This window comes from Pantherophis guttatus, chromosome 6 (assembly GCF_059756535.1).
Source record: "Pantherophis guttatus breed Tessera chromosome 6, ASM5975653v1, whole genome shotgun sequence".
Taxonomy (NCBI): Eukaryota; Metazoa; Chordata; class Lepidosauria; order Squamata; family Colubridae; genus Pantherophis; species Pantherophis guttatus.
In genome coordinates this window covers 33474598-33498874 of record NC_142068.1, presented here as the reverse complement: position 1 = coordinate 33498874, position 24277 = coordinate 33474598, and the positions used below count along the sequence as shown (strand labels likewise).

The 24277-nt window shown below is 37.7% G+C and overlaps 1 protein-coding gene across 1 annotated transcript in view; it reads right to left on the bottom strand.

The window, feature by feature from the left end:
• The window catches only part of SERPINE2 (serpin family E member 2), a 30874-nt gene extending 7750 nt beyond the window's left edge, over positions 1-23124 (bottom strand). The window contains exons 1-6 of the mRNA XM_034439406.3: positions 23071-23124; positions 5469-5743; positions 3791-4018; positions 3105-3302; positions 1716-1914; positions 1528-1628 (exon numbers count right to left, since the gene is read on the bottom strand). Of these exons, the coding sequence (XP_034295297.2) occupies positions 1528-1628; positions 1716-1914; positions 3105-3302; positions 3791-4018; positions 5469-5724 (982 nt within the window). The 5' untranslated portion in view covers positions 5725-5743; positions 23071-23124. The remainder of the gene's footprint in view (positions 1-1527; positions 1629-1715; positions 1915-3104; positions 3303-3790; positions 4019-5468; positions 5744-23070) is intronic.
• Between the last annotated feature and the right edge of the window lie 1153 nt (positions 23125-24277).

Below are 24277 nucleotides of genomic sequence, written 5' to 3'. Positions count from 1 at the left end.
TCAAAAAGCAATTTCATTTTCAATTATAAGAAATCCCAGAGCAACAGAAGTTAACGAAAATCTGATTTCATACATGTGACTTCCATTGATATCGAAATATTTCACATGTGGTTCTGATTTTATTTATTACAGATATTGTTATCTTTTTATCTAATAAAAAGTTCAAATGATAATATTCATGTGATATGAATCAGTACAAATTAAAACATTAAAACATTTTATTGTAGGGCAAGACAAAGCAATTACATGCACCAGTGATCAAGCGGTATTAACCACTTACTACCGTATATTTGTTTACTCAAACACTCGAAGTATGTATGAATGGATCCAAGTTCCAGGCAGAATGAATTATTTTTTTTTAAAATTATTCAATTTATTTTATTTTTATTTAATTTGAACCGGTCCATGCAAGCGGTGAGTGAGTGCATGAAGCTCCATTTGTGCAAGTGGCAGGCGCACAAGCGAAATCATCCCTCCCCATGACAGCCACTGCTGGAAAGGTTGAGGACTGCTGCTTTACAGCATTCTCTGAGAAGTTTACAGAGTCAGCCTATTGCTCCCAACAAACTGGTTCCTCATTTTATCTTCATTGGAAGGACAGAAGGCTGAATCAACTTTGAACCGGTGAGGATCGAACTGAGGGGTCCTTGGTGCTCCCTCAGCTTGCTTATTTTTCTTGGAGATGTTTTATCACTCAAACTAGGTAACATCATCAGTGTTACCTAGTGTTACCTATCAATAAAGAGATCCCTCATGACAATCCTGAGCTACAAATATTCTCCTTTATCAGGATCAAACTGGCAGTAGGCAGAGTTAGCCTGCCATACTACATTCTAATATTGCACCACCACAGCTTCTATTTACCATTACCATTCAGAACTATCATAATCAATATGTTACATAACTACAATTTTGACATAGTTTCATAACCAGAATTAAAGAAATATATGCATGTAGCAGAAATCAGTATCAGCTTTCCAACCATAGTTCATTCAACCCGACTTTATGGGTTCATGCACTGTTGAGAAACAATTTTGCCTCATAATTATTATGTACCACCAATAGGTGAGATGAGCAGTTATATAAATTTGATAGATAATAAATGAATGGATCTCAGGGCTGAACTAGGCTAAAATGAGGTTGCCTAATTTTTTGTCTAAAGAGTCAGGTATACAAAACTAGCATGTTTTCTCTTTTTATAAATCAGATTTTCCACATTACTGATATAAACCAAACACAGAACATAGAAAAAACATACACCTCTGACCATACACCAGTCTTATGTAGCCTAATATTCTTCAGACTCTTGAACTGTAATTCTCACTAGCCCCAATCAGCACAACCAATAATCAATAAAAATAAAGGCTGTGGTTCAACATATGGAGACCTATGTGATGGGAAATAATGTAGCACCCTAGGTTTCCTTTTCAAGTTCATTTTCAAGAATATGTATAAAGTCAAAGCATCAATGTTCTATTTATCTGTAATTCCCGAAGGCATAAACAAGAGCAATAGATGGTGACTCACTTGTTATTTTTGCAAAGTTTGCCTTTGATTGAACAAACATATCTCGAATGCCAAGCTCCTTGAGAGGTTCTTTTAAATCTGTTTCTGCTTCTGCTGTAAACCTAGGGGAGCCATATCAAATGTAATGAGACTGCTTGTAAAACTAGCAATCGTATTTTTTTCCATTAAAATAAGAAAAAATTACATACTTGGGCAAAATGACCTGTACCCTCTTTTGAACCATAGTTGTCATCCAGCTCTGTATCGTTTTTGTGCTAATGTGAGGAATAATAGCCGACAAGGGAGTTGAACTTTGTGCAGGCAAAGCAATCAACATGCTGATACTTTCACCGTGATATGGCAATTCTATAGTATTATACCACAAGTCATTAGGAGTGCTTGTTGTGCCTATAAAACAGGAAATAAATAAAAATACCTTAAAACATATACGGATTGGAATCATGTAGTGTTATTCTCAGTCAGCCTACAGGTGTGGGTAGAGGAGGGGGACCAATATAAATACTACTTTTATACAAAAATTCTTTGTATTTTGACAAAATTAAATGGACATGAAATGCAGATGGTAAAATCTAAGAATGGAATGGAGGAGGAAACCATTTTCTTGACTCAAGCCTAAGAGAACCTAATTGGGACATTTTAAATCAGCAGTGTCAGACTGTTTAATTGGTTTCAGTACCACAGACTAACATGCCAACTATGCTAATCAAGGCCAATTTACTCTTCAAATTGGCCTACATGATCAGAAACTAAAGCTACCACCAGGAAGAACCCAGATATTTACAGAATTAGACTAGAGGTAGTCTTCGACTTACGACCACAATTGAGCCCACAATTTCTGTTGCTAAGTGAGACATTTGTCAAGTGAACTTTGCTCCAATTTACCACCTTTCTTGCCACAGTTGTTAACTGAACCACTGCAGTTGTAACAGGATTGTTAAGTGAATCTGGCTTTCCCATTGACTTTACTTGTCAGAAGGTCATAAAAGGTAATCACATGACCCCAAGACACAGCAACCGTCATAAATATGACTCAGTTACTAGGTGTCTGGATCTTGATCACATTACCACAGGGATGCTGCAATGGTTGCAGGTGTCACAAATGGTTGTACCCTTGAACAGTCACTAAATTAACTGTTGTAAGTTGAGGACTACCTGTATTATTATAATGTTTAGTATGACTTTAGTCAAAAGTTTTGATCTACTTGTATATAGCCAATGACTATGCAGTTGGAAAAAGCTTTAGCACTAGATCCCCTACTGAAAATAATAACTTATACATTCTCCATTCTTTCATGACAATGTATACAGGAATTGATGTCGGGGATACATGTTTCATAACAAAGCCAGTGTCTTTGTAATGTTCAAAGATGCTGAGGAGATAAGAGAAGACTCCAAATGGATGTGTAAGCTTAAAATATGTGATTACCTTGATTTTTTGAGGAACACTTTCTTGGGTAGATTTGTGAAACTCTTTTCTAAATGATCTGCACTGTCCCACTAAAATTTTTACTTAATCTTAGTTTATAGAATTGTAAAGGAGGGTAAATTTCAGAATTTTAAAATGTTATTAAACGTACCACATCGGAAAACTGACAACTGAGCCAGCATAGGCACTTGGTAAGTCTTTCCATCACCTTCATTGAATGTTCGCTTTTTTGTGTTTTCAGGTTGAAATCGGGACCTCCATAATCCCTTAAAATATACTGCATTTATCACTACTAGTCTGGTCAGAGCACTGTCAATATCATCTGCGGTTAGGACACTGTCGATCATACCTAAACAAAAAGACAAAACCCAACCTCAATTCAAAAGTAGAAAATAAAGGACATATTTTAACATGCTATTATATTAAGTAAAAACTGAAGCAACTTAAGAGGAATCACATGGTGAACTATATTCTTATGCCACTACACCAGTGGTGGGATTCTACCAGTTCGCACCGGTTCAGGCAAACCATTAGCTCTGAGTGGGCCCACCCATCCACTCGTGTGTTATATTCGCCTATATTTCTGTTTTCAAAGCCCAACTGATTGGCATGGCAGAGTGGTTTGGCGTGCGTCAGCTGTTTTCCTCACCAGCTGGAATGCAGAAGGTGACTCTTGTCAAAACTGCGCATGCGCACTCAGTGAACCGGTTATTAAACCCATAGGCTCCCACCACTGCACTTCACAATGCTCGAAACCAAAATGTTAGCATTGGGGAAAAGAGACAAGTTAAAGTAGAGAAGAAACAGGAGAGTGAGAAAAAGAAAATTATCACATACCCTCAGTTTTATTTTTGACCCACTGGTTCATAGCGTCGGAAGCAGCATTCGGATCTTTGAAATTTATATTTTTGACAGGGCACTGAAACACTTCATTGTTTCTAGAAACAAAAGATGCTTCCATTTTCAGCCCGCTGTTCGCAAAAACTATATTTGCAATTTTAACAATATCCTTATTCTTCCTTGAGACAATAGCTTTGTTTATCTTCTTCAATACTTTACCAACTCCTAATTGAAAGACAAATGAAGTGAGTATAAATACAGACACACATTTAACAATTAGAAGCATTCAGTGGCTAAAAGGCCTTCTCATTTATAGTTTGCTCACCATCATTAGAAGATTATGTGGCACAGTCATATCACTCAAGTTTTCACTTCTCTTTATATGAGATTTTGCTCCTGATCTGTTTTATTGTACGATTGTTTTGGTTTTATTTTAAAATGAAACCAAAACAATTATAAAATGAATTATTTTATAAATGAACTAAATGAACATAAATGAATAAGGGAGATATATAAAACCAATAATTATTTGGGTTAGAGAAGTCAATTAAGAGCATGCTTGGTTTTCAGAATCTAACTTGATTTTTTTTTACTAGAATTTTATTTATTTAGATTTTTCTTTTATCCCACCTTTATTACTTTATAAATAACTCAAGGCAGTGAACATACATAATCTTTTTTTCCTTCTCTTTCCCCCCACAACAATGACCCTGTGAGGTGGGTTGAGTTGATTGGCCCAAAGTCACCCAGTTGGCTTTCATGCCTAAAGTGGAATTAGAACTCACAATCTAGAATCCTTAAACAGTGGATTAATCTGATACAAATGTGATAACTAAAGCTACAGTCTTTTAAGGGATTGAAGCCTCTGTCCCACATAATCAAATACACTGAACAGATTGGATCTGCAGGAGAAATGGAGGGAAAATCACTATGTGTGTGTGTGTGTGTGTGTGAGTGAGTGTGTATGTTGGAGTACTTAAACCATTGTTTTATTTCTCTGCTCACATATTTCATTAGGTAATAAAGTCCTCAAGTTTGAAAAGGGCATTTAGTAAACAAAAAGATCACTACATAGTTATTAGTCATTGAAGCAATCGGTAACAAGCTGGTGGTCTTCTTGTTAAGCTGCAATGCAAAACATTAAAGGGAAAGTTTCTGGATCGCAAAAACAACAAGGATGTGGAACTTAGAAAAGTAGAACTCTGTAAAGTTTGATATGACAACTGCTCCCCTCCTCTCTCCAACAGGCAGATGATACTGTTAAATTGCCAGAAGCACAATAATATTTTATAAATATCATGCAAATGCTCACACGGATATGTATGCATCCTACATCAGGAGCAAGAGGCAGGTGGCATTTTGTGCTTTTGGCAATGAAATTCAATCCTGCTTATTCTGGAATCAAGAAATCAGTTTTTGTTAGATTTACTGTGCTTAGCATTTGTGCCAAACACTGGAGCCAAGAATGCCTTCTGGTATGAGAGATAATGCTTCACTGTCATCTACTTAGTATGCATTAGGACATGATAACTGCTTAATGTACTGCGCAACAGTAACCACTATTTTCCTACAGATTTCTTTGCGTGCTTATGGAAGAGTTATGGCAAAGATGAATTTATTTCAGAAATCAATACAAAAAGCCCATATCTTGAAATAATAGATCAAAACCACTGACCGTTTACACTGTATCTCATCACTGTAGTCAGCTGCTTCTTTGTCTTGCCGTCAGCTCCTAGCTGAAGCATCCCAAGTACTGATGCAATTCCATGCGGAGAAACCACAACATTATCACCAGCTCTGGTTTTGACCAGCTGATTGAAAACTTGGATTCCAATGTCCGATCCCAATTCCTCTAGTGACAAATGGTTTTGAGGAAAGCACACATAGGTTGATGTCAAGGCAGCAAAGAGGAGAGGAAAATGCCAATACATGGTTCCAATCTAGAATAACCTGAAAAAGAACAAAGAATGTATATGACATGAAATTACACGAAGCATGTGAGTCTGGTGTGCAGATACTTCTTCTAAAACTCCTAACTACTATGGCCCATAGTACTATGATCCCATGCTGAACAATACATTTAACAATACAGTTAATCAGAATATATTTTAAAGTATGCAACTTTTTATACTTGCTTCTAAGAACATCCTTTATTAGGAAAAGCATTTTTACAGTTCTGAGGTCATAATTTGTCTATTAATTTAATCGTATCTTAATTCTACTCATTTTTTGCTGCCTAGAATAAAATCTGAGAAAATCTTATTTTATTTCTGAACTTCAAGACTCGATACAGAATAAATCAAATGTTGAAGCACTTTCATCCCTTTAGCCTGAATGCACTGGAAACATGGTGGGTTATCTTTAGGGACATTGGTTACATAAACACTGTACATTCTTTAATCTTCTTCTCTTGCTTTTCTGGGTATTGTTCAAAGGATAAAATTTGATTTTGCAGTCAATAAGCAACACTGATCAAGGACAGGCATCCATTTGTATATGTTCTCAGAACAGGAGATGTTAAGAAATTGAAACAAAATGAATAATTTAGAGCAGGAAAAAACTTAAGATCTTTTGTTTAAAGGCTTTTTCACTCACATCATGCTTTAGTAGGCATAAAAATTTCTATAAGTATCCTAATAGAGATAACACCTTGAGTATTCTAAGAGGATAATCTAAATGCTGTGCAAACAAAGCTCCCCTCTCTCTGATATGTTAAGGCAAACACTTCATTTGCAAAACTGCTCTGACACTTATTCCCCACAGAAATTTCTTTCACTGGCAGTCACTCTACAACACTATTTTCTCAATCTCAGCAACTTTAAGATGTGTCGACTTCAACTCCCTGGATTTTCCAGATGGCATGCTGGGTGGGAAAGTTTTTGAGGTTGAGAAAATATTGCTGTACAATATCATCCCAATAGTTACAAACTTCCAGAAAGTGAGTAGGTAAGGCACTGTTTGAATCTCTTTGGTGACCTTGTGCAATAGTACAGTGGCTATCATGGACAAGGCCTATTACCTTTGACTAACTCCCATTAATTACATAAGGAAGGTTTCTAAGCAGGAACTCTCAGGATAATTGGATCAAATGGATGGAGTCAATTTTTATAGGAAAATTCCTGATGTAAGTGATGTACTGGAATTAAAGGGCTAGGACTTTGATTAGGACCTGGAAGTCGATGAAAAATCAGGATTACTCAATAAAGGCAGAGATAGTTTTTAACATAGAGCACAAGTGTCGCAAGGGACATAGCTGTCTTAATACTTTAAAAACAAATGCTTTCTTGATACTAACATGTTCCAAAAAGCACCTCCTTTAGCTATAATATGTACTTTTTCATCCTTATATTTTAATTTTAAAGGAATAAAACAATCTAGAAATTAGAAAGCCGCCAATACATTTGATCAGAAGGGGTTCAAAAAGTACTCTTTTTTCAGTAAATACAGGTTTTTAGTTCATCTAGAAAAAAAATCACAGCTTTTTAATAAGCTGGAATCATTATTCAATTAACTAGTTCACAATTCCTTTAGCAGAATAGATATAATAGGAAGAACTGTGAAGACTTCACAGTTTAGCTCTTGCTTTCCTGCTTTGTCATTTGCATTTCAGTGAACATTGCTCGACAATTTTACACAATGTAATTCAAATACAATTATGTATTTAGATTATTAATTTAACTTAAACTTGCTATATAACTTATTATGAAATAAATAATATTACAAGCTTATGCCCATTAATACAACGGAACACTATACTATTGAAATGCTGCTCAGATTTTATTTCCTTTTCACATTTTTGAATTAACCATCTCCTGTGGAGAGCGACATTTGTCTAAAGCAAGCTCATGCTATACAAAACAATAATGCTTTATTTCTTTTTCAGTGCATATGCTAATATTTCCTTAAAAGATGGTAGGTAGGCATTTCTAAAGCAATATCCAGTTCTCCAAAGTTAAAAAAGAAAATTCAAGTATGCAGAGCATGGCTTCTAGAACTGTTTCCAACCTTATCATCAGTTATGCCTGATCAATCAAAAGGCATCTATGAGTTCTACCATTCAAACTAATGAAGTAACAAGAGATGTTTGAGCATGCAATTTTATCTCAGGAGACTAATCACGATGTGCATACATGTCATTGTATGTGAAGATGGTATATGTATGTTACTGTGTATATGGATATGTTCCTTCTCTGTCTTCCAGTTGCATCTATGTGTTTGTACATTAAGTGTACCTTGGGAATCACGGGGAGCGACGGTGCATGCTTCATTCTGGATCATATGTTTGAAAAGGAGAGTTTACAATGGAGATAATGGCAGCATACATAGGCAGTTAGACAGCATTCTAATGCCTTTTGGATAATTTCTTCCCAAAATTCATTTGGTTGGAAAAAAAATAAAGAAAACAGGATAAGCACACAGAGCATGTCTTTTAGAGCGCTTTTCAATCCCTCTATCTGCAATGGCCACAAAAGCATCTGTAGTTTCTTGTGTGAGGGGAAAATGTGTTGCACCTGTGATAGTATTTCTTCTTTTCCTTTGTGTTGCATCTCAGTGAGTTTACATAATAGTGTGCACTGGGAAGCAGGGGACAGGCTGCATATGGTCTGCTCTGAGTCACATGTCTTGCAGGTGGGAGGGTTTAGAAAGGAGCAGCTGCAAACATTTTAAGCAGCTGCCCAAACGCCTCTCATATAAGGATGGATGGGGGAAGCAGTGTTTTTCTCCACAGCCCCCACAATGATCTGGTCCATTTTCAAACTCTTTATCCTGCCTTATCAAATTTGCCCCAATATGTTCTTTCATAGAGTTCACTTACTGAGAGATAAAACTACCAAGTTTTAACAAAATTTCAGTCCACATTCTGTTGGGCTGGAAAAAAATAAAATTGGTTCATAGCTTATTGAGAAAAGATTTCAACATTTACAGTAAGCTTTCGTAGAAGCCCATGGATCAGCTTTTCTATTTAAAAGGCTACTGTTAATAAGGCAGCAATTTCTAAATGCCTTTCACAAATAGTTATATAACAGCCATAAAAATATTCTAGGAATTGTTTTCTTATTCTAAAATTTAAAATTCCTAATTCCTTTTATTTTTAAAATGTGTATGATGTGTAAAAGAACCAGATTATGCTGGGACAGCTTATAGTAGGTGAAATACACACAAAATAATAAAACAATTCAAATGTACAATGAAACACCTTCACTCAGCCTGGGATGATGAGAAATATAATCCAACACTGAAGCAGCAGGTTAAAGAAGGTTCTGGAACATATTGTACTATAAATGGACAGCTGCTTTCCAGGACTAGATGGCAATGCAACAATTTGTTTCACATAAGCACCTAAATAGGACATAGTCAAGAATATTTAATCTTAAAAATTTATCTTTTAGAAAAGTTGCCTACATTTATAATAAAACATGGCTTTCATTAAAATTCTATCTATTCCTTCTCAGGGTCGATTAATAAGCAGAGCTAAACAGTACTTATGCATGGCTGAGTTAATGATCTTACATCAAGGAGAAGTAAATTTGTGAAACATTGCTTAATATTTTAAAGTAATACAGATCTGTCAAAAGGATGAACTCTACTTGAACCAGAATGAAATCTATTAGCAATTAACAACAAGATAACAGAGCAGTTTTCAAATTAATCCTGGTCCAACAAATCTCATCCCCAGAAGATACAAACAATTCTAATTGTTAAAGTAAGAATAATTTACATCTAAGTTACGAAAAATAAGAAAGAATGCCCAGATCAAATATGTACGGTGGAAGGATTTCCAGGGAGAGCAATGGCGAACTGAACACAGCTCTGCCTTTTACAGAGCCAACAACTGGTGAAATTAAGACCCAGTGAGTGGATCAGCTTCTCGGTACTCGTGTCCGGATTAAAGAGATGACATGGATCACCCAAAAATTTGCTCCATACGTAATCGCTTGCAAGGAGATAATAAAATAACAATTTCCAACAGGTTCAAATATTTATTTATTCAGTCAAGGATCAGCAAATTACCAGCAAGTTTAAGAGTTCCAATTGTTGGGGTGGGAGTGGCGGAATCATTGTGCCTAAAGTATAGTTCAGCACCTTTCAAAAAGTCACTGGCTTCACTTATTTTTTTTCTTAACTATTTTAGGAAGCTGCTTATTAATTGAAGTTAAGAACCTTCCAAAGGGCAGGTTTCATTATGTTGCTTGGAAAAAACTCTCTTTCCCCACCCCTCCACTCCCGATGAAAGAAGTACCATGTAACTTTAAGCATTAAAAAGAAAAGCTTTATTTTTGGAGAAACAACAAAGGGGAAATTAAAATGTTGATTTTGAAAAGTCAAGACGCTAGATGAACTTGAAAGAATATTTTTTGTGGGCTGTTTAAAAATGTATATAATAATTAATGAAGTTTCTAAATTTAATTGTCAGAAATTCTCCCGTGGGAAAGTTTTGTTGATTGGAAAAATAAACAGATGATAAGAGCAGATTTGAAGGCTGTCCTGGAGGGAGAAACAATTATACTTAAATTATAATTAAAGGAGAAAAGACCAATTAATACAATGGAGCACTATATTATTGACTGTAGAAGAGGGATCTTCAAGCTTGGCAGCTTTAAGACTTGTGGACTTCAACTCCCAGAATTCTCCAGCCAGCATAGCTGGCTGTACATGGAAGACTAACAGATTTTTGTTGGATAAAACGGAGGCTGAGATTGATTTGAATGAGGATTCAAATTGGAGTTTAAATTACAAAAATAACATGAAAAAGATACTGTGGATCTGAAGATAGACTTTAAAATGCCAAGTATAAGAGTGCTATGGAAAAAGATGCCAAAAAAATGGATTTACAGATAAAACCAGATGGTACCTTAATAATTATACAAATAATAAATCAGAAGAGTGGCTTGGAAAGCTTTCTTATCCTGGATTTACAAAAAGAATATGTGAAAACAAGGAAACCGTTTTTGAGAGAAAACAAAAAAGAAGCTCTTCCTGAAAGGAGATGTAGAAAATGATTAGGAGTTGTAGGATATTTGTTGATGGGATCAAAGTTTTTTAAAAGTGATCTTCAAAGTGAGCTTAATCAAAGTTAAAATGTGTATTTTGTGGTTTCTGGTAGCTGTTAGCAGGATTTCCTTTTGATCAGGACTGAGTGATGAGGCTTTAAGGATTTGTTTGTAAGTGGGGAGAAATTTCTCTGGCTTTATTTCTTAAAGAAGGCAATACATACAAATTCATTTTTTTTAAAAAAAATTAGATTAAAATACAGATTACTATTTCTCACAGCTATTAAGAGACATTTGCTAATTAGGACTGAATGATAAAGTATGATAAAGTATGAGATATAGGAAGAAGAACATTTTTTAAAAAGTGAAATACAGGTCACTCTCAACCTATGACGATAACGGAGCCTGGCCATTACAAGTAGTCACAACCATTAAGTGAGATAGCCTTCTTCATTATCCCTACCCCCTGCTCTACCTGATTACCACTGTTACAGGAACCCAGGGATCCACCGATCAGTGCTTAGTTCTTCACCTGATTGAAAAATGCATCTCAAATAGACCCATATCATTATATGCCAGTTTTATAGCTCTCAATGCAGCCTTTGATACAGTTACTAGGACTGAGCTATGGGAGAAGCTGGAAGCTACCTCAATTGATCTCAGGCTTCTTCATCTATTATGCGCCCTACAAACTAAAACGTCCCTTAAGGTGAGGTGTAATATGCAAGGGTTCCTCTCAAAGTCAGTTGAAACTCAAAGGGGGGTTAAGCAGGGGTGCATTTTGGCCTCCCTGCTTTTCAACTTTACATAAATGACATGGTAAAATGGCTAAACAAACCAAATCATCCCCCCAAAAAATAGGTGACCGAAGCATCGCCCTCCTGCTCCATGCAGATAATGCTGTGATTCTTTCCAGGACACCAGTAGGCCTTAAAAGAGCCTTGCAAGCCCTTCTCCAGTACTGTAATTACAATAAACTGGACATAAATTATGAGAAAACAAAGATCATGGCCTTTGCAAAAAGGCCAAAACTTTATTCATGGTATCTAAATGGCCACAAAATAGAGCAGCTAACCGCCTTCAAAATACCTGGGGGTGGTCATTCAGGCCAATGGTTCAAGAAAAGCACATGGAGAATATGCAGCTGCCTTGGGCCAAAGATCAGCGAGCACCATTCTTAATTTTTTCCGCACATAGGGAGGAAACTATGTCCCTGCTGCTATTAAGCTTTTTGTGGCCAGTCACTAGCTCAGCTCCTTTAGGGACCTTGCTCAGACTGTCAGCTTCATGTTTTACATCATTAGAAATAGTTCAATCCAAATTCATTAGATCAATTCTTCAGATGCCACGTTGTGTCTCAAATGCACTTCTGCGCCTGGAGAGATTGATAAAAGTCGAAGCAAGAATCTATATAGCATCCTTAAATCTCTGGCTAAAGCTTAAGTTTTAGTTAAAGCTTAAAGCTTAAGTTCTTTCCACAAGGTCTTGCTCCATTAATCCTCCAAGACAAATTCTCTTCATCATGGATTAAGGCTGTTGAGTCCAACCTTGCCAAATTAGGTTTCTCCCCAGCTTTAATACATCTTGAGTGGACTATGATCTAGCAAGACAAACCTTGCGACAAAGGGTGGATGACATCGAGGGGCAGACGGACTTAGGGAAAGCTCCGTTGTTTCTGGCTCCAGATGCCACTAGATGTGCTGTTGCTCCTGCCAGCTATCTTAGTCAGTTGGAATCAGAAAACCACCAAAAAGCATTTGCACTTGCACAGTGCCATCCACTTCCATCGGCCATTCTGTATGGCAAGTATAAAAGAATACCATTCAGGGAAAAACTCTGTCCATGTGGCTCAGGAAAGGTATAGACTGTAAGTCACATGCTCCTTAGATGTTCCTTTTATATGGAGATTAGGAAAAAATATATTTTGCCAATAACTGCAAGGTATCCTGGCCACTCCAACATTACCTATCTTCAGTGGCTACTTAAGGATGAACAGTCCATAACTAAAGTACAGGTGGCCAGATTCTGCGCAGCAGCACTGGGGATTTGTCGCAAATACGTGTCTTCTTCACCATAGCGATGTATATAACAATTGTGGCTAATTCTTGCACTGCTTAGTCATTTCCCTTTTAGTGTTGAACCCGCAATGGGCCACACAGTTTAGGGATTGCAACTATTGTATAGTCAGACCATGTATAATGGACACTGGATTTTATTATAGATTTAGTTGTCATTTATTATTTTATACTAGAATTCTTAAGTATATATGTATATATACTAAGTGCTTTTATTTGTTTCTGGTCTAAGACTGTAATAATAAAAATTGAGGAATCCAGGGGTCATTAAGTGAACATGAGGTCCTCATGGATGAGGGAAGCCTGGGAGGCCCACCATCCAAATAGGTCCATAAAGGAAGCAGACAAGGAGCAGAAAGTTTTGCAAACCCCAAAACAGGACAGCAACGGTAAAAGCTCAGATACATTTGGGCCAAGGATGGATGCCATCCATCCTTGGCCATTGAAACCCAGACTGTGGGCTGGACCTTTGCCCCAATCCACTGGCCATTGGGAGACTGCAAACCTATCCTGGTCCTGGCTCTTGCTAACTTTGGTGATGCCAGCCTACTCTATGCAAAGTCAGCAGGTAAGGACAAGTTTCCCAAAACCTTTCCCTTACTTTTTTTTTTAATTAAGGTTTTATAAGTTAAACAAAAACATGTAACAAAAATACATACAGACATGAATGCATTAAGACAATACAAAAAAGGAAAAAAAAACCAAAATAACAAAAACAAACCAACACTAACTCAGTCCACTGACTGACTTCTGGAAGCTGTTGCATCGGTGGTTGTTTTCTATTTCACCTGTTTTTCACTGTACATATTTATATTTACTTATTTACACCTTTATGCATATCTAAGTCTTAAGTTTATACTCTATTTTTAGATTTTGTTCTGTATGAAAATATCAATTACATTTATATAACTTTCTAGAAATCCTTCTAACTGTTTAAAAAGCATTATTTTATTAGTCCTTTCTTTCCCTCTACCCAGGAGTACCATCTTTGCCAGACTAAATAGTAATCGGTATCATCTTTCTCTTGTAATTCCTTTGTAAGTCTGTCTGTTTCTGCACATTCTGTTATTTTCGCAATTATTTTTTCTTCTGTTGGTAATTGTTCGGATTTCCAGTTTTGAGCGTACGCTATACGTGCCGCTGTCAAAACATGAATAATAAGATATTTTATCTCTTTAGTATATTGTGGTGTGATCATTCCAAATAAGAAGAAGAATTCCGGTTTCATTTCGATCTTCTGTTTGGTTATTTCTTCAATCATTGTCTTGATATCTTGCCAGTAATGTTGCGCCCTTCTACAAGACCACCAGAGGTGATAATATGACCCCTTTTGCGACTTTCATTTTCAACACATTGGGGACAAATTTGGAAACATTTTAGCCAAGCGTGCCGGTGGGAGCTGCCATCTGTAGAACATCTTGTAAACGAAAGAAATTGCATGTGGCATCAGTTCATCCTTTCTGACATAGACTTTTGATGTACCTTCTCACATATAGTAGTAAAACTACATTTTCAAGTATATTAGCTGCTTGTTGGAATTCAGCAAGAGGATTAATAAGCAAAGACTCCATAGTAAGATCAAATATTAAAAACTGAGTATATAATGTGGGAGTTTCTTAAGTTTACTCTTAGCAAATGTGTAGGATAACTTCAGTAGTGTGCACAACTGCACGAAAAGTCAACAGCTCAATTCAATGCAACTCACCAGGTTCACCAATATGCTAGTTTCCCAGGCTCAATCATACTTATACCTGATAATAGATAAGATCTTATTTATTTTTACATTGTATGCTGAGTGAAATGAAAATACTGTACTCCCTACTCAGTAAACTGTTAGCTGCAAACACAGACATGCATCTTGCTCAAGGAGACTACAAACATTTTTAATACACAATACACATATCAGCAATAGAAATGTTCTGAGGTACATACAAAATCAGATCCTAGAAGCCTCTCCTCTTCTGCAGAGAGATAAAGTATTTGTTAAAGAGAAAGAGAGAGAGAGGGAGGGAGGGAGGGAGAAGAGAAAGAAAGGGAAGGAAGGAAGGAAGGAAGGAAGGAAGGAAGGAAGGAAGGAAAGAAAGAAAGAAAGAAAGAAAGAAAGAAAGAAAGAAAGAAAGAAAGAAAGAAAGAAAGAAAGAAGAGAATGTGGAAGAAAATGAAACAAAATCTGTGTCCTGAGGTGTTGGTTTCTACTTTTATGCATAATTCTTTTTTATACATTATTACCTATAAAATAAATTTTGCACTTCATCTTTTATTTTTTAATATATTTTATTTTGTGTAACTTTAAAGTTTAGGCTTTTTATTAATTTAACGTTAATTAATTTAAATTTAGAACTCATACAAGATTGCTATAAAAATATTCCTTGATAGGAATAGAGTAGATCAAGAAATACTGTAAACTTCATGGAAGACTATAGATTCCTTTTATTGGGATTGTTGTTGGAACATTATCTTGCAAGTCTGATTGTGTTCCTCTTCCTCTTTTTTTTACAGCCGTCTGAAACCTTTACATGCACTTTCTACAGACTTACTTTATGTTTTTCTTCTGTTTTGGGTGGGTAACAATCTCCCCTCTCTCCCTGGAAGTTATCAGCTTTTCTCTCTACTCATTGTAATTGGCCTTGAAATAGACAAAAGTCAGAACAGATCAGAAGAGCTAAGATTTCTTCTTTTATTCAATTTATAGACAGCAGAGGGTGCACTTACTTGCAGATGAAGACACGTATTAAATACTTAGAATCTTTTAAAATAAAAATTATTGTTTCTCCATTTACTAGAACAAATTCCACTGTTCTGGTTAATTAGTGATAAATTACTTTATCCAAAATATTCTAAAGTGCTCATTTACTGCTTACAAAAAAAAATCCAATCAGACCAGTCCTCTCTACTATTCTTCAGAAGGGCTATCATCATCCTGAGCCAGCATAATCATGGACAACTTGGGCCAGTATTTTTAAGATATGGAGCAGAACATCAGGATGGGGTTAACTTGTAGTCACAGGTAATACAGACATCTCAACATGTTTTTTTTAGGAAGAGAAAAAAAAGGTGCCAACCTAAATTGTACTTTACCATATACAGCATTGCTGTTGTAGCACAAATTATATCCCTTTTACATATTCAGAAATATTAATCACTTAAGTCTTCATTTCCTCAAACACGTTCCACTATCATCACGCTGTTTAATTGTTGCAGGATCCAGTCTGGGTTGATCACCAGAACCAGAGATTTAGTCTTCCGAGCTTTCAGACTTGTGCTGAAGACTATCCTCAGGGAATTTCTCTCTGGCAGAGTGTGTCCTTTGGACTATTCTGTGTGATATTTATATGTGGCTGTCTAACAGCTCAGAAGACTAAACCTTGGTCCTGTTAACCGACCCAAATTGGATCCTGCAACATTATCCTGGGACACATATATTCATCTATTTAATTATGCACTATCCTATGAAATACTCTGCTTTTTTGGCAGTGATCTGTTAATGATAATTTAGAATTAACTAGTAAGAATACCATACTTATTTAATTAATATGCTGTAGTAATCTATTTGCTACTTGTAAGAATTCATTGATTATCACTAAGATAATACCTACAGAACTTTGTGTTTGGCACATCAAGACTATAGGTTTATGTTTTATAAGACACAGTTACCTACAATGTAATATACTTAATTAAAATTGAGTACAGAGTTAAATCCAGAAGTTAGAATAATACTGTGCATAATACTTTACATTTTATAAAGGCTACATTTTTAGTTCTCAAGGTATTCCAATGTATTTATTCATTTAAAATTACTGAAACTTTCAAAACATTCACCCAGACTTCTGTTAGGCTACCAAAGTTAATACATTACTGTCCACAAATACAAGGGGTATGACAAAGAACCTATAAAGTTCAACAAATTTGCTTAAATCTTTATTTTGGGGCCAAAATATACACAAAGTTTTGAACAAATTGTAAATAAATTTTACTTGTTTTAATTCATGCCTATCATTTGTTCATATTATCTTGAATTATTCAGATGGACTGTAAACCTCTTTTGGGGAGAAATGTTCTGTTTCCAGAGCATGTATTTTGTCACTGACCTAATTCTTAATTCCGAGCAGTTTCTGAAAGGATGTTGACAGCAACTACTCATTAGAGAGCCAAATGCTTTGGCAAGCTTTAACTAGGATAGACATTCCACTTCCAGAATGGAGTGAACAAAAGGTTCATCCCATTTCCGATTGTTTAAATTCCCACTGACAGAAAAGTCACTCAGTTCAGTACAGGTGAGAAATCTAAAGAGACAAGTAGAAAAAAAAAGTGACTCCATTTGGCACAAATGTACTCCCATACCTGATTAAGAAAAATGCATTCAACCCACATTGACATGTGTCAGCATTTGCTGTGCCTTCAAGATGTTGTTTTCAAGTATTACATTTTAGGTAAGCTTAAATTCTTAACCACAATGTAATTAGCTTGTGTTTTTCTGTTTGAGAAGCACACACAAATTATTGGCATGTTTTTTTAGAAACTAAATACAAATATTTCAAACTTCAGGTATTAGTATTCAAGCATTGTTTTCTATTCTCTCAAGTTGATAACTTTCCCAACATATACTTAGATTCAGTAGTACAATGCTTATTATCAAACTCAAACACTACAACCGATAAAACTATTTGCAAATAAACAATTTTCCAATTACTTAGCATTCTATGCAAATAGTAATTTTTAACATGTCTTTTTAAGATGTTTTAAAATCATACAAAGATGCTTATATAAACAGATTAGACTATATCAGTGATGGCTAACCTTTTCTGGACTAAGTGGCCAAAGCATGTGCGCCTGAACCCCCAAAATGCAATGTGCATGCATTCCCTGTGCGTGTGTGCATGGCTCCCTGCATGTGCCCTGCCCATGCACATGTGCCCCCCATGCATGTGCAGCCCCCGCACGTGCCCTGCCCCCGCACATGTGCACGCTCCCCCACATGCACCCTGCACGTGCATGCACCCCGCACATGCATGCATGGCAGAGACCCAAAACCAGCTGGCCAGAGGGAGGCCCACTCACATGCACAGCGGAGCTGAACTGGGGAAACGGCTCGCATGCCATAGGTTCTCCATCACGGGACATATAATTACAACGCATTTTTCATTCTGTGATACTAAGTACCACATGGAACTTCCAGAGACATAATAATATTAAGGCTACAAACATCTGCTTTATTCTAAATGTATCTTAAGAAAGTCCAATACCAAGAAAACTACTCTGTGTTTAGAGGTGTTGTTAGAGGGATTGAGAGAAACCAAGTCTACCATGTAATAGCTTTATTCATTAATTTATTAAAACAACTTTAAGTACGCAATAGGATTTCTACTAGAAATTGGAGTCATTTGGAGAAAGTCTGTGGTATCACAGTGGTTAGAATGCAGTATTGCAGGGTAACTCTGCTTACTGCCAAGAGTTCGATTCCTTTGATCCTGACCAGCTCAAGGTTGACTCAGACTTCCATCCTTCTGAGGTTGGTAAAATGAGGATCCAGATTGTTGGGAGCAATATGCTGACTCTGTAAACTACTTAGAGAGAGCTGTAAAGCACTGGGAAGGGATAGATATGCCTAAATGCTATTGCTCTGCTATTAAAAAACCAGCACTCAGCATGACTAAATCCGAGCCAGGAAGAATTGCTGCAATGTGGGAGATTCATTGTTGCAATAGGAATAGGAATTGTGACTTTTAGGATGCTGATATCATAACCTGTGTCCCACATGAGCCTGCATAGACCCTTGATGTTCCTCACTTACAACAAATCACAGGGGTATTCAGATGAAGAAATAAGCAAACTCTTGCTACCAGATCAGGTTAAGTTCTTCCCAATTGCAGAAATGTAATAAAAATGGAACAGGGCAAGTAAATACACACTGGAAGATGAGATTGCAAACATTATTGTGGAAACTAATAATCTGCATTTATTTTCAAGAGTGTTCTGATTTAGCAAAGTGAAGAGATGCACAGGATCAAATTGTGAAAAGGCAAAACATACAGATGACATCTAATAAATCCAATGGCAACACCAAGATTTGGTACACAGGTTATGTTCTGGTGTATATGATCAATACAATCATATTTCTATATTTTCATAGTGATTAACCAAATTATGGTTCAGCATTACTTGTGAATACAGTTTATTTCTATCTAATGAATTGTTAGGTCACAGCTGGAATATTGTGGGCATTTCTGTCACTGCGTTTCAAAAAGGATATGGTGGAGATTGATTGATTGATTGATTGATTGATTAGATTTGTTTGTGGACTTAGATAAATTTGCTGAATTATAGAGGGTTCAGACTTCAACAAAGATGACCAAGGAGGCTAGAGCAACCTCCCTAAGAGGAAAAAGTGTAAAATTTGAGATTTTTTTAAATATAGAAATTAATGAATGAGAGAGTTAAAGAGTACAAAAGTTTGTATGGTATGGATAAAATAGCTGAGAAGTTAATTTCCCCTTCCCGGATTAGTAGAATTGAGTTCAACCAATAAAATTGAATCCTGGAAGAACAAAAATTTTTTAAAACAACATATAATTAAACTTTGGAATCTGCTACCATGAGATGTAGAGCTATCAGCCTGGCTGGCTTAAAAAAAAAAAGGGGTTGGACCAATTCCTGAAAGTCACAGGAAAGAAAGCCTTGATGTCACCATGGCTACCTGTAAAGACCTTTTGTTGGGAGATTTGTGGGTTTCCTTGTACAGTTTGGTTGGCCACTCTGAGAACAGACAGATGGATTAGATGGGCCAGCCATTCAATCCAATAGGTCTCTGCTTATATTCATTTGTTACCTGTTGCAATTGAATAAAGCTATATATTTTCCCAGTTGCCAAATCGGATGCATTGACAGCAATTACTGACCCCAGTTCTTCATCAGTCCAAAGATGCTGTAGGCTCTGCTTGTTTTAAGTTTTCTACAAACTGAATCTAACCTTGGTGACTTGCTCAATACCCACTGACTATCTCACAGAATTTTCCCACAGGACTGGCATTGAGACCTTTCCTAATAGATTATGGAGTTTCATAAACTACAATACCCTTCATACAGAGCTCTTACATACTGAGCTGGCCTGACAGTGATCATTTCCTGGGAATTTTAATCTTCCAGGTACCTGACAAATTTCTTGTCCTAAGCCTTGTAACTATGGAATAAAATGGACTCTACTCTACTTGGATTAAGTTGATTATCATAACAGGAAGAAACACATACTAAAATCTGAAATTCTGAGTCAGCACATCAAAATTATAAGAACTAACAGTTCAGGTGAGTCAATTATTTGCCACTGCTCTAATCTACTTCAGTGACTCCAGCCTATTCCTGGATCATCCTCAGTCCCAAAAGGTATTTCAATCAAATTGCTAGTTTGATTTACATTGCCTGGAAGCAAAGGAAGGCTTGATTTGGCTTTTTAATAAATATCAGGAATACTCTGCAGCCATGTCCTATTAGCAATGTAAGAATGCAGAGAAGGCATTATAAGCAATTGCTTTATGGGAAGACAAGGGAAACGGTCAGAACTTTCTGATAGTAGCCACTCAAGCAGGAAACTCCACTCCACTCTGGCAACTCCATCATTAAAACATCCACTTTGCCCCATTTTTACAACTCCATTTAAGATCCGAGAGACATATTTTAGTTCTCTTAACACATAAATAAAAAGCCAAATCAAATTGATCTGAATATCTCTTCCCGATAGCTACCAGTAACAACTCCAGAAATTAAAAAAATAAGTTTAGCAATCTAAACCATAAAACGCCCCAAGCAATGATAACCTAATAGCAGAACTGTAAGAACTTAGAATGGTAGACCCAGTATCAGTCACCCTTTTTTATTGCAAAAGTCCCAGAACATTGGGGCACAGCAATAATAAACACTATAACAGTGGGAAGAAAATTGAATGACCATCCAATTAGTTTATAAAAGATCATCTGTACACCAAACATCTGAAAACAAAATTGTTGGACTGGCCAGAAACATTTATTGAAGAATTAGGAATAATTGTGTAACAAAGAGAAAGTCCTAGTATTCTTGTTAAATGATCACAAAGTTGAGCAAACCAATATTTTCAAATACCTCTTAGAAGCACTTTTCAAGTCTCTGATGAGAGAAGGGCTCATTCAGACCATGTAGTCTAGAATGCAGCCATATCAAATTTTCCATTGATCAAGGGATGCCATACTAATCCTTGATGCTTTAAAGTTATTCTATGCCCAGATGTGCTCTCAGCGCCTCAATGGTTCTCAGCTAGGCCCTATGGGAACTACTCAAAAACTGATATCTAAAATTCTACAAAGTATCATTCAAATTTCCACCCGGTGTCTCAAATGTAGTTCTCCAGAAGACCGGTGTAAATAAGATTGAAATAAATATTCAGCTTTTCATTTATTGACTATAGGTAAATTTCTGCTCATAGACTTGACCTCTCTGACAGATCATTTTAATGCAATATGGAGAAGGGATCTACTTGAAAAGCTACAAGTGTATTGAGTCTCTGAGGAAGTTCTCCTATTCCTAGATTAAAAGCATACTAAAAAGGTACCCAGAACCCATTGGACACAGAAAAACAACTAGATCAGTATCAACTATCCAGAGGTTTTCTTAAGTTGATCTTCTTCACTCAGACCTGCGGGATATATAAATTCCATTTGTTTCCAAGTTGAGGAAGTTTTGAACTACAGGTAATTGCACTAAATCACTTAGTAATTTAATGTTTAAGGGTTAATGCTCTGCTTTCCCTGTACTTGATGGCAGGTATATTCTGTCTATGTGGTATATAAGTAAATATCCTGTGGTTTCTGATTGTGTCTTTGTGATGTAGATGCTGCTGGATATACATACAGGGATTCCAGGGTTCCTCTTATTTGCCCTGATATAACAAATCCCCCTGCACACAGAGATGCTTTTTACATGCAAATCTTCCTCTTGGACCAGACAGATCTATTTCTTTGGCTGCTGCTAAATTCTTCCATACAGCTACTAAATCTAGGCAGGAACTAACAACTTCCAAGGATAATATTTTCCAGACTCCTGCCATTTAGCTCTGTCTATGGATCGGACAAAGTCTCCAGTATAAAAAATACCAGGATTTTACTATTCATTTTTAAATTATTCTTAGCTCAAATTGCTAAGAGCTTGTCCATCGAAAGGTTGGCAGTTCAGAGGTTCGAATCTCTAGTGCCGCGTAACAGGGTGAGTTCCCCTTACTTGTCCCAGCTTCTGCCAACCTAGCACGTAAAAAATTCAAGTAGAAAAAGAGGGACCACCTTCAGTGGGAAGGTAACAGCGTTTCGGGCGCCTTTGGCGTTTAGTCATGCCGGCCAAATGACCACTGGTCTTCAGACAGCATTGGCTCTTTGGCTTTGAGACGGAGATAGAGTCGGGAACGACTAGCACATATGTGCGAGGGGAACCTTTACCTTTACTTCTTAGCTCAAATTCTACGTGTTGTTAGTTTAGAATTAAAATAGTACGTTACACCCATAGGCAGAAAGTAATCAGAACACAGAGCGTTTTCTGTGCTGTTGTATAAATCGTTTTGCTTTGTTTTTATCCTTGCTTTTATGCTGGCCCTGGGCCGAAATTAAGAATTACTTGCTTGCCTTCTTGCTTACCAGCCTCAAACGGTTCGCAGTAGCCAACATCCCCCTCTGTTCCATCAGAGGGAGGCTCACTGCCTTGTTCGAAAACTGCAAATTTAACTCCCCAAAGTGCGTGAGAAACACACTTCGGTGCGCGCACACACACAAAAAAAAACTTTTCAAACCCAAGAGTGATTATGTTCCGCAAACTCAAATTTTGTCCCCACCATTACATTTTCGGCCCATTTGTGCTGGCGGCCAGTCTTAACAGACTCAGAGTTGTCATCCGGCAGGCAAGAATTTGAACCAGCCTCTCTTCCCAGCTACGGGCAGCCGGGGCAAAGAAGAGCGGTGAGTGCGCGGGTGGGGGGCCTTTGGGGAGACCCCAGGGAGGGTGGGGTGGAAAGGAAGAAAGGGAAAGGAAGCAGGCCAATCCCGCCCATATGGAAGCCGGAGGGAGGAGAGAAATCCCCTTAGAGCCAGAGGAAGAAACAAAAGAAGGGAGGAGAGGGAGGAAAAAAGGCGCGCGCTTTGGAAACTCGCTTCCCCGGAGACTCATCCCTGGAAAAGGCAAAACGCTCCCGCTTGAGACCTACCTCGCCTCTAAGCGGCCGGAGAAAAAAAAGCTGCTGCAGCTCCGCCTCGTCCTCCCACCGCTCGGCTCAGCGACTAAAGCGAGCCGCCCCGAATCCGGCATTTATCCCGCCGCGGTCGAGCTCGAGAGCGCGCAGAAGCGACCAGGCGGCGCCCACTTCTCGTCCTCGCTCTCCCTCGCCCCTCTCCGCAACCTCCGCCTCCTCCGCTCGACTTTCTCCGCCGCGTTCCAGGCTTTCACTTTCTTCCGCACCAGATCGCGCCGCCAAAAAACGAAAAAGGGGGGAGGGGGGGGGAGAAAAAGAAAAAAGAAAAAGGAGGAGGGGAAAAAAAAATCTCGCTGGTCCCGATTCCCTTTCCAAGCCAGCAGCCCTCCCCGTCCCGAAAGCACGGCCGCCGTTGGCTCTCCCTTCGCCGCCTCCCCCCCCCCCACTTCCACCCAAGAGAGAAAGCAAGAGGGCGGCTTTGGGCGCCGGCGCCAGAGCCACTTAGCTCTTGTTGGTGTGGCTCTGCTCTGTTTCGCTTACAGGCGGAATTCTTGCCTCGCCCGGTTTTCAGGATGGGTTTGAGAAGTAATTATAGTTTGCTTTCACCGATAGCAACTATACCTTTGAAAAAATAAAGAGATAGCACCCGTATCTTTAAAAACAAAACAAAACACCCAAAACCTCAAGTGATCTTAACGATGTTTTAAATGAATGGCCCTACAGCCACACAATGCTGTCGTTACGTCCTACACCCGTCCAAGATGCAAGATACGCCGTTTCTTCCATGCTCTCCCGATTTCCCTTTTCTCCCCAGCAGCATAACTTGGCCAGCTGCTCAGTAACGGTTAAAAGGTTTTCCTGTTGAGGTTTTGGTTGGGTTGGGTTGACTCCGCAATTGGTAAACATACCTAATGAAAGTAGAACTAGGCATATGAGAGATAAACTTCCCTTGTGTGTATGAATAATGTTGTTTGGGTATACAGGGAACAGCTGCAGTCATACTAAGCAGAAACAAAATAAGCCAGGAAGGTGTGATGCATGCAAGCGCGCTAAGCCACGCAAAGGTGGCTTTTTATCAGGTCCGCCTGATTCGCCAGTTGCGTCCCTTTCTGGATCGGGACTCCTTATGCACGGTCACTCATGCCCTCGTCACTTCTCGCCTGGACTACTGTAATGCTCTCTACATGGGGCTCCCCTTGAAGAGCACCCGGAGGCTTCAACT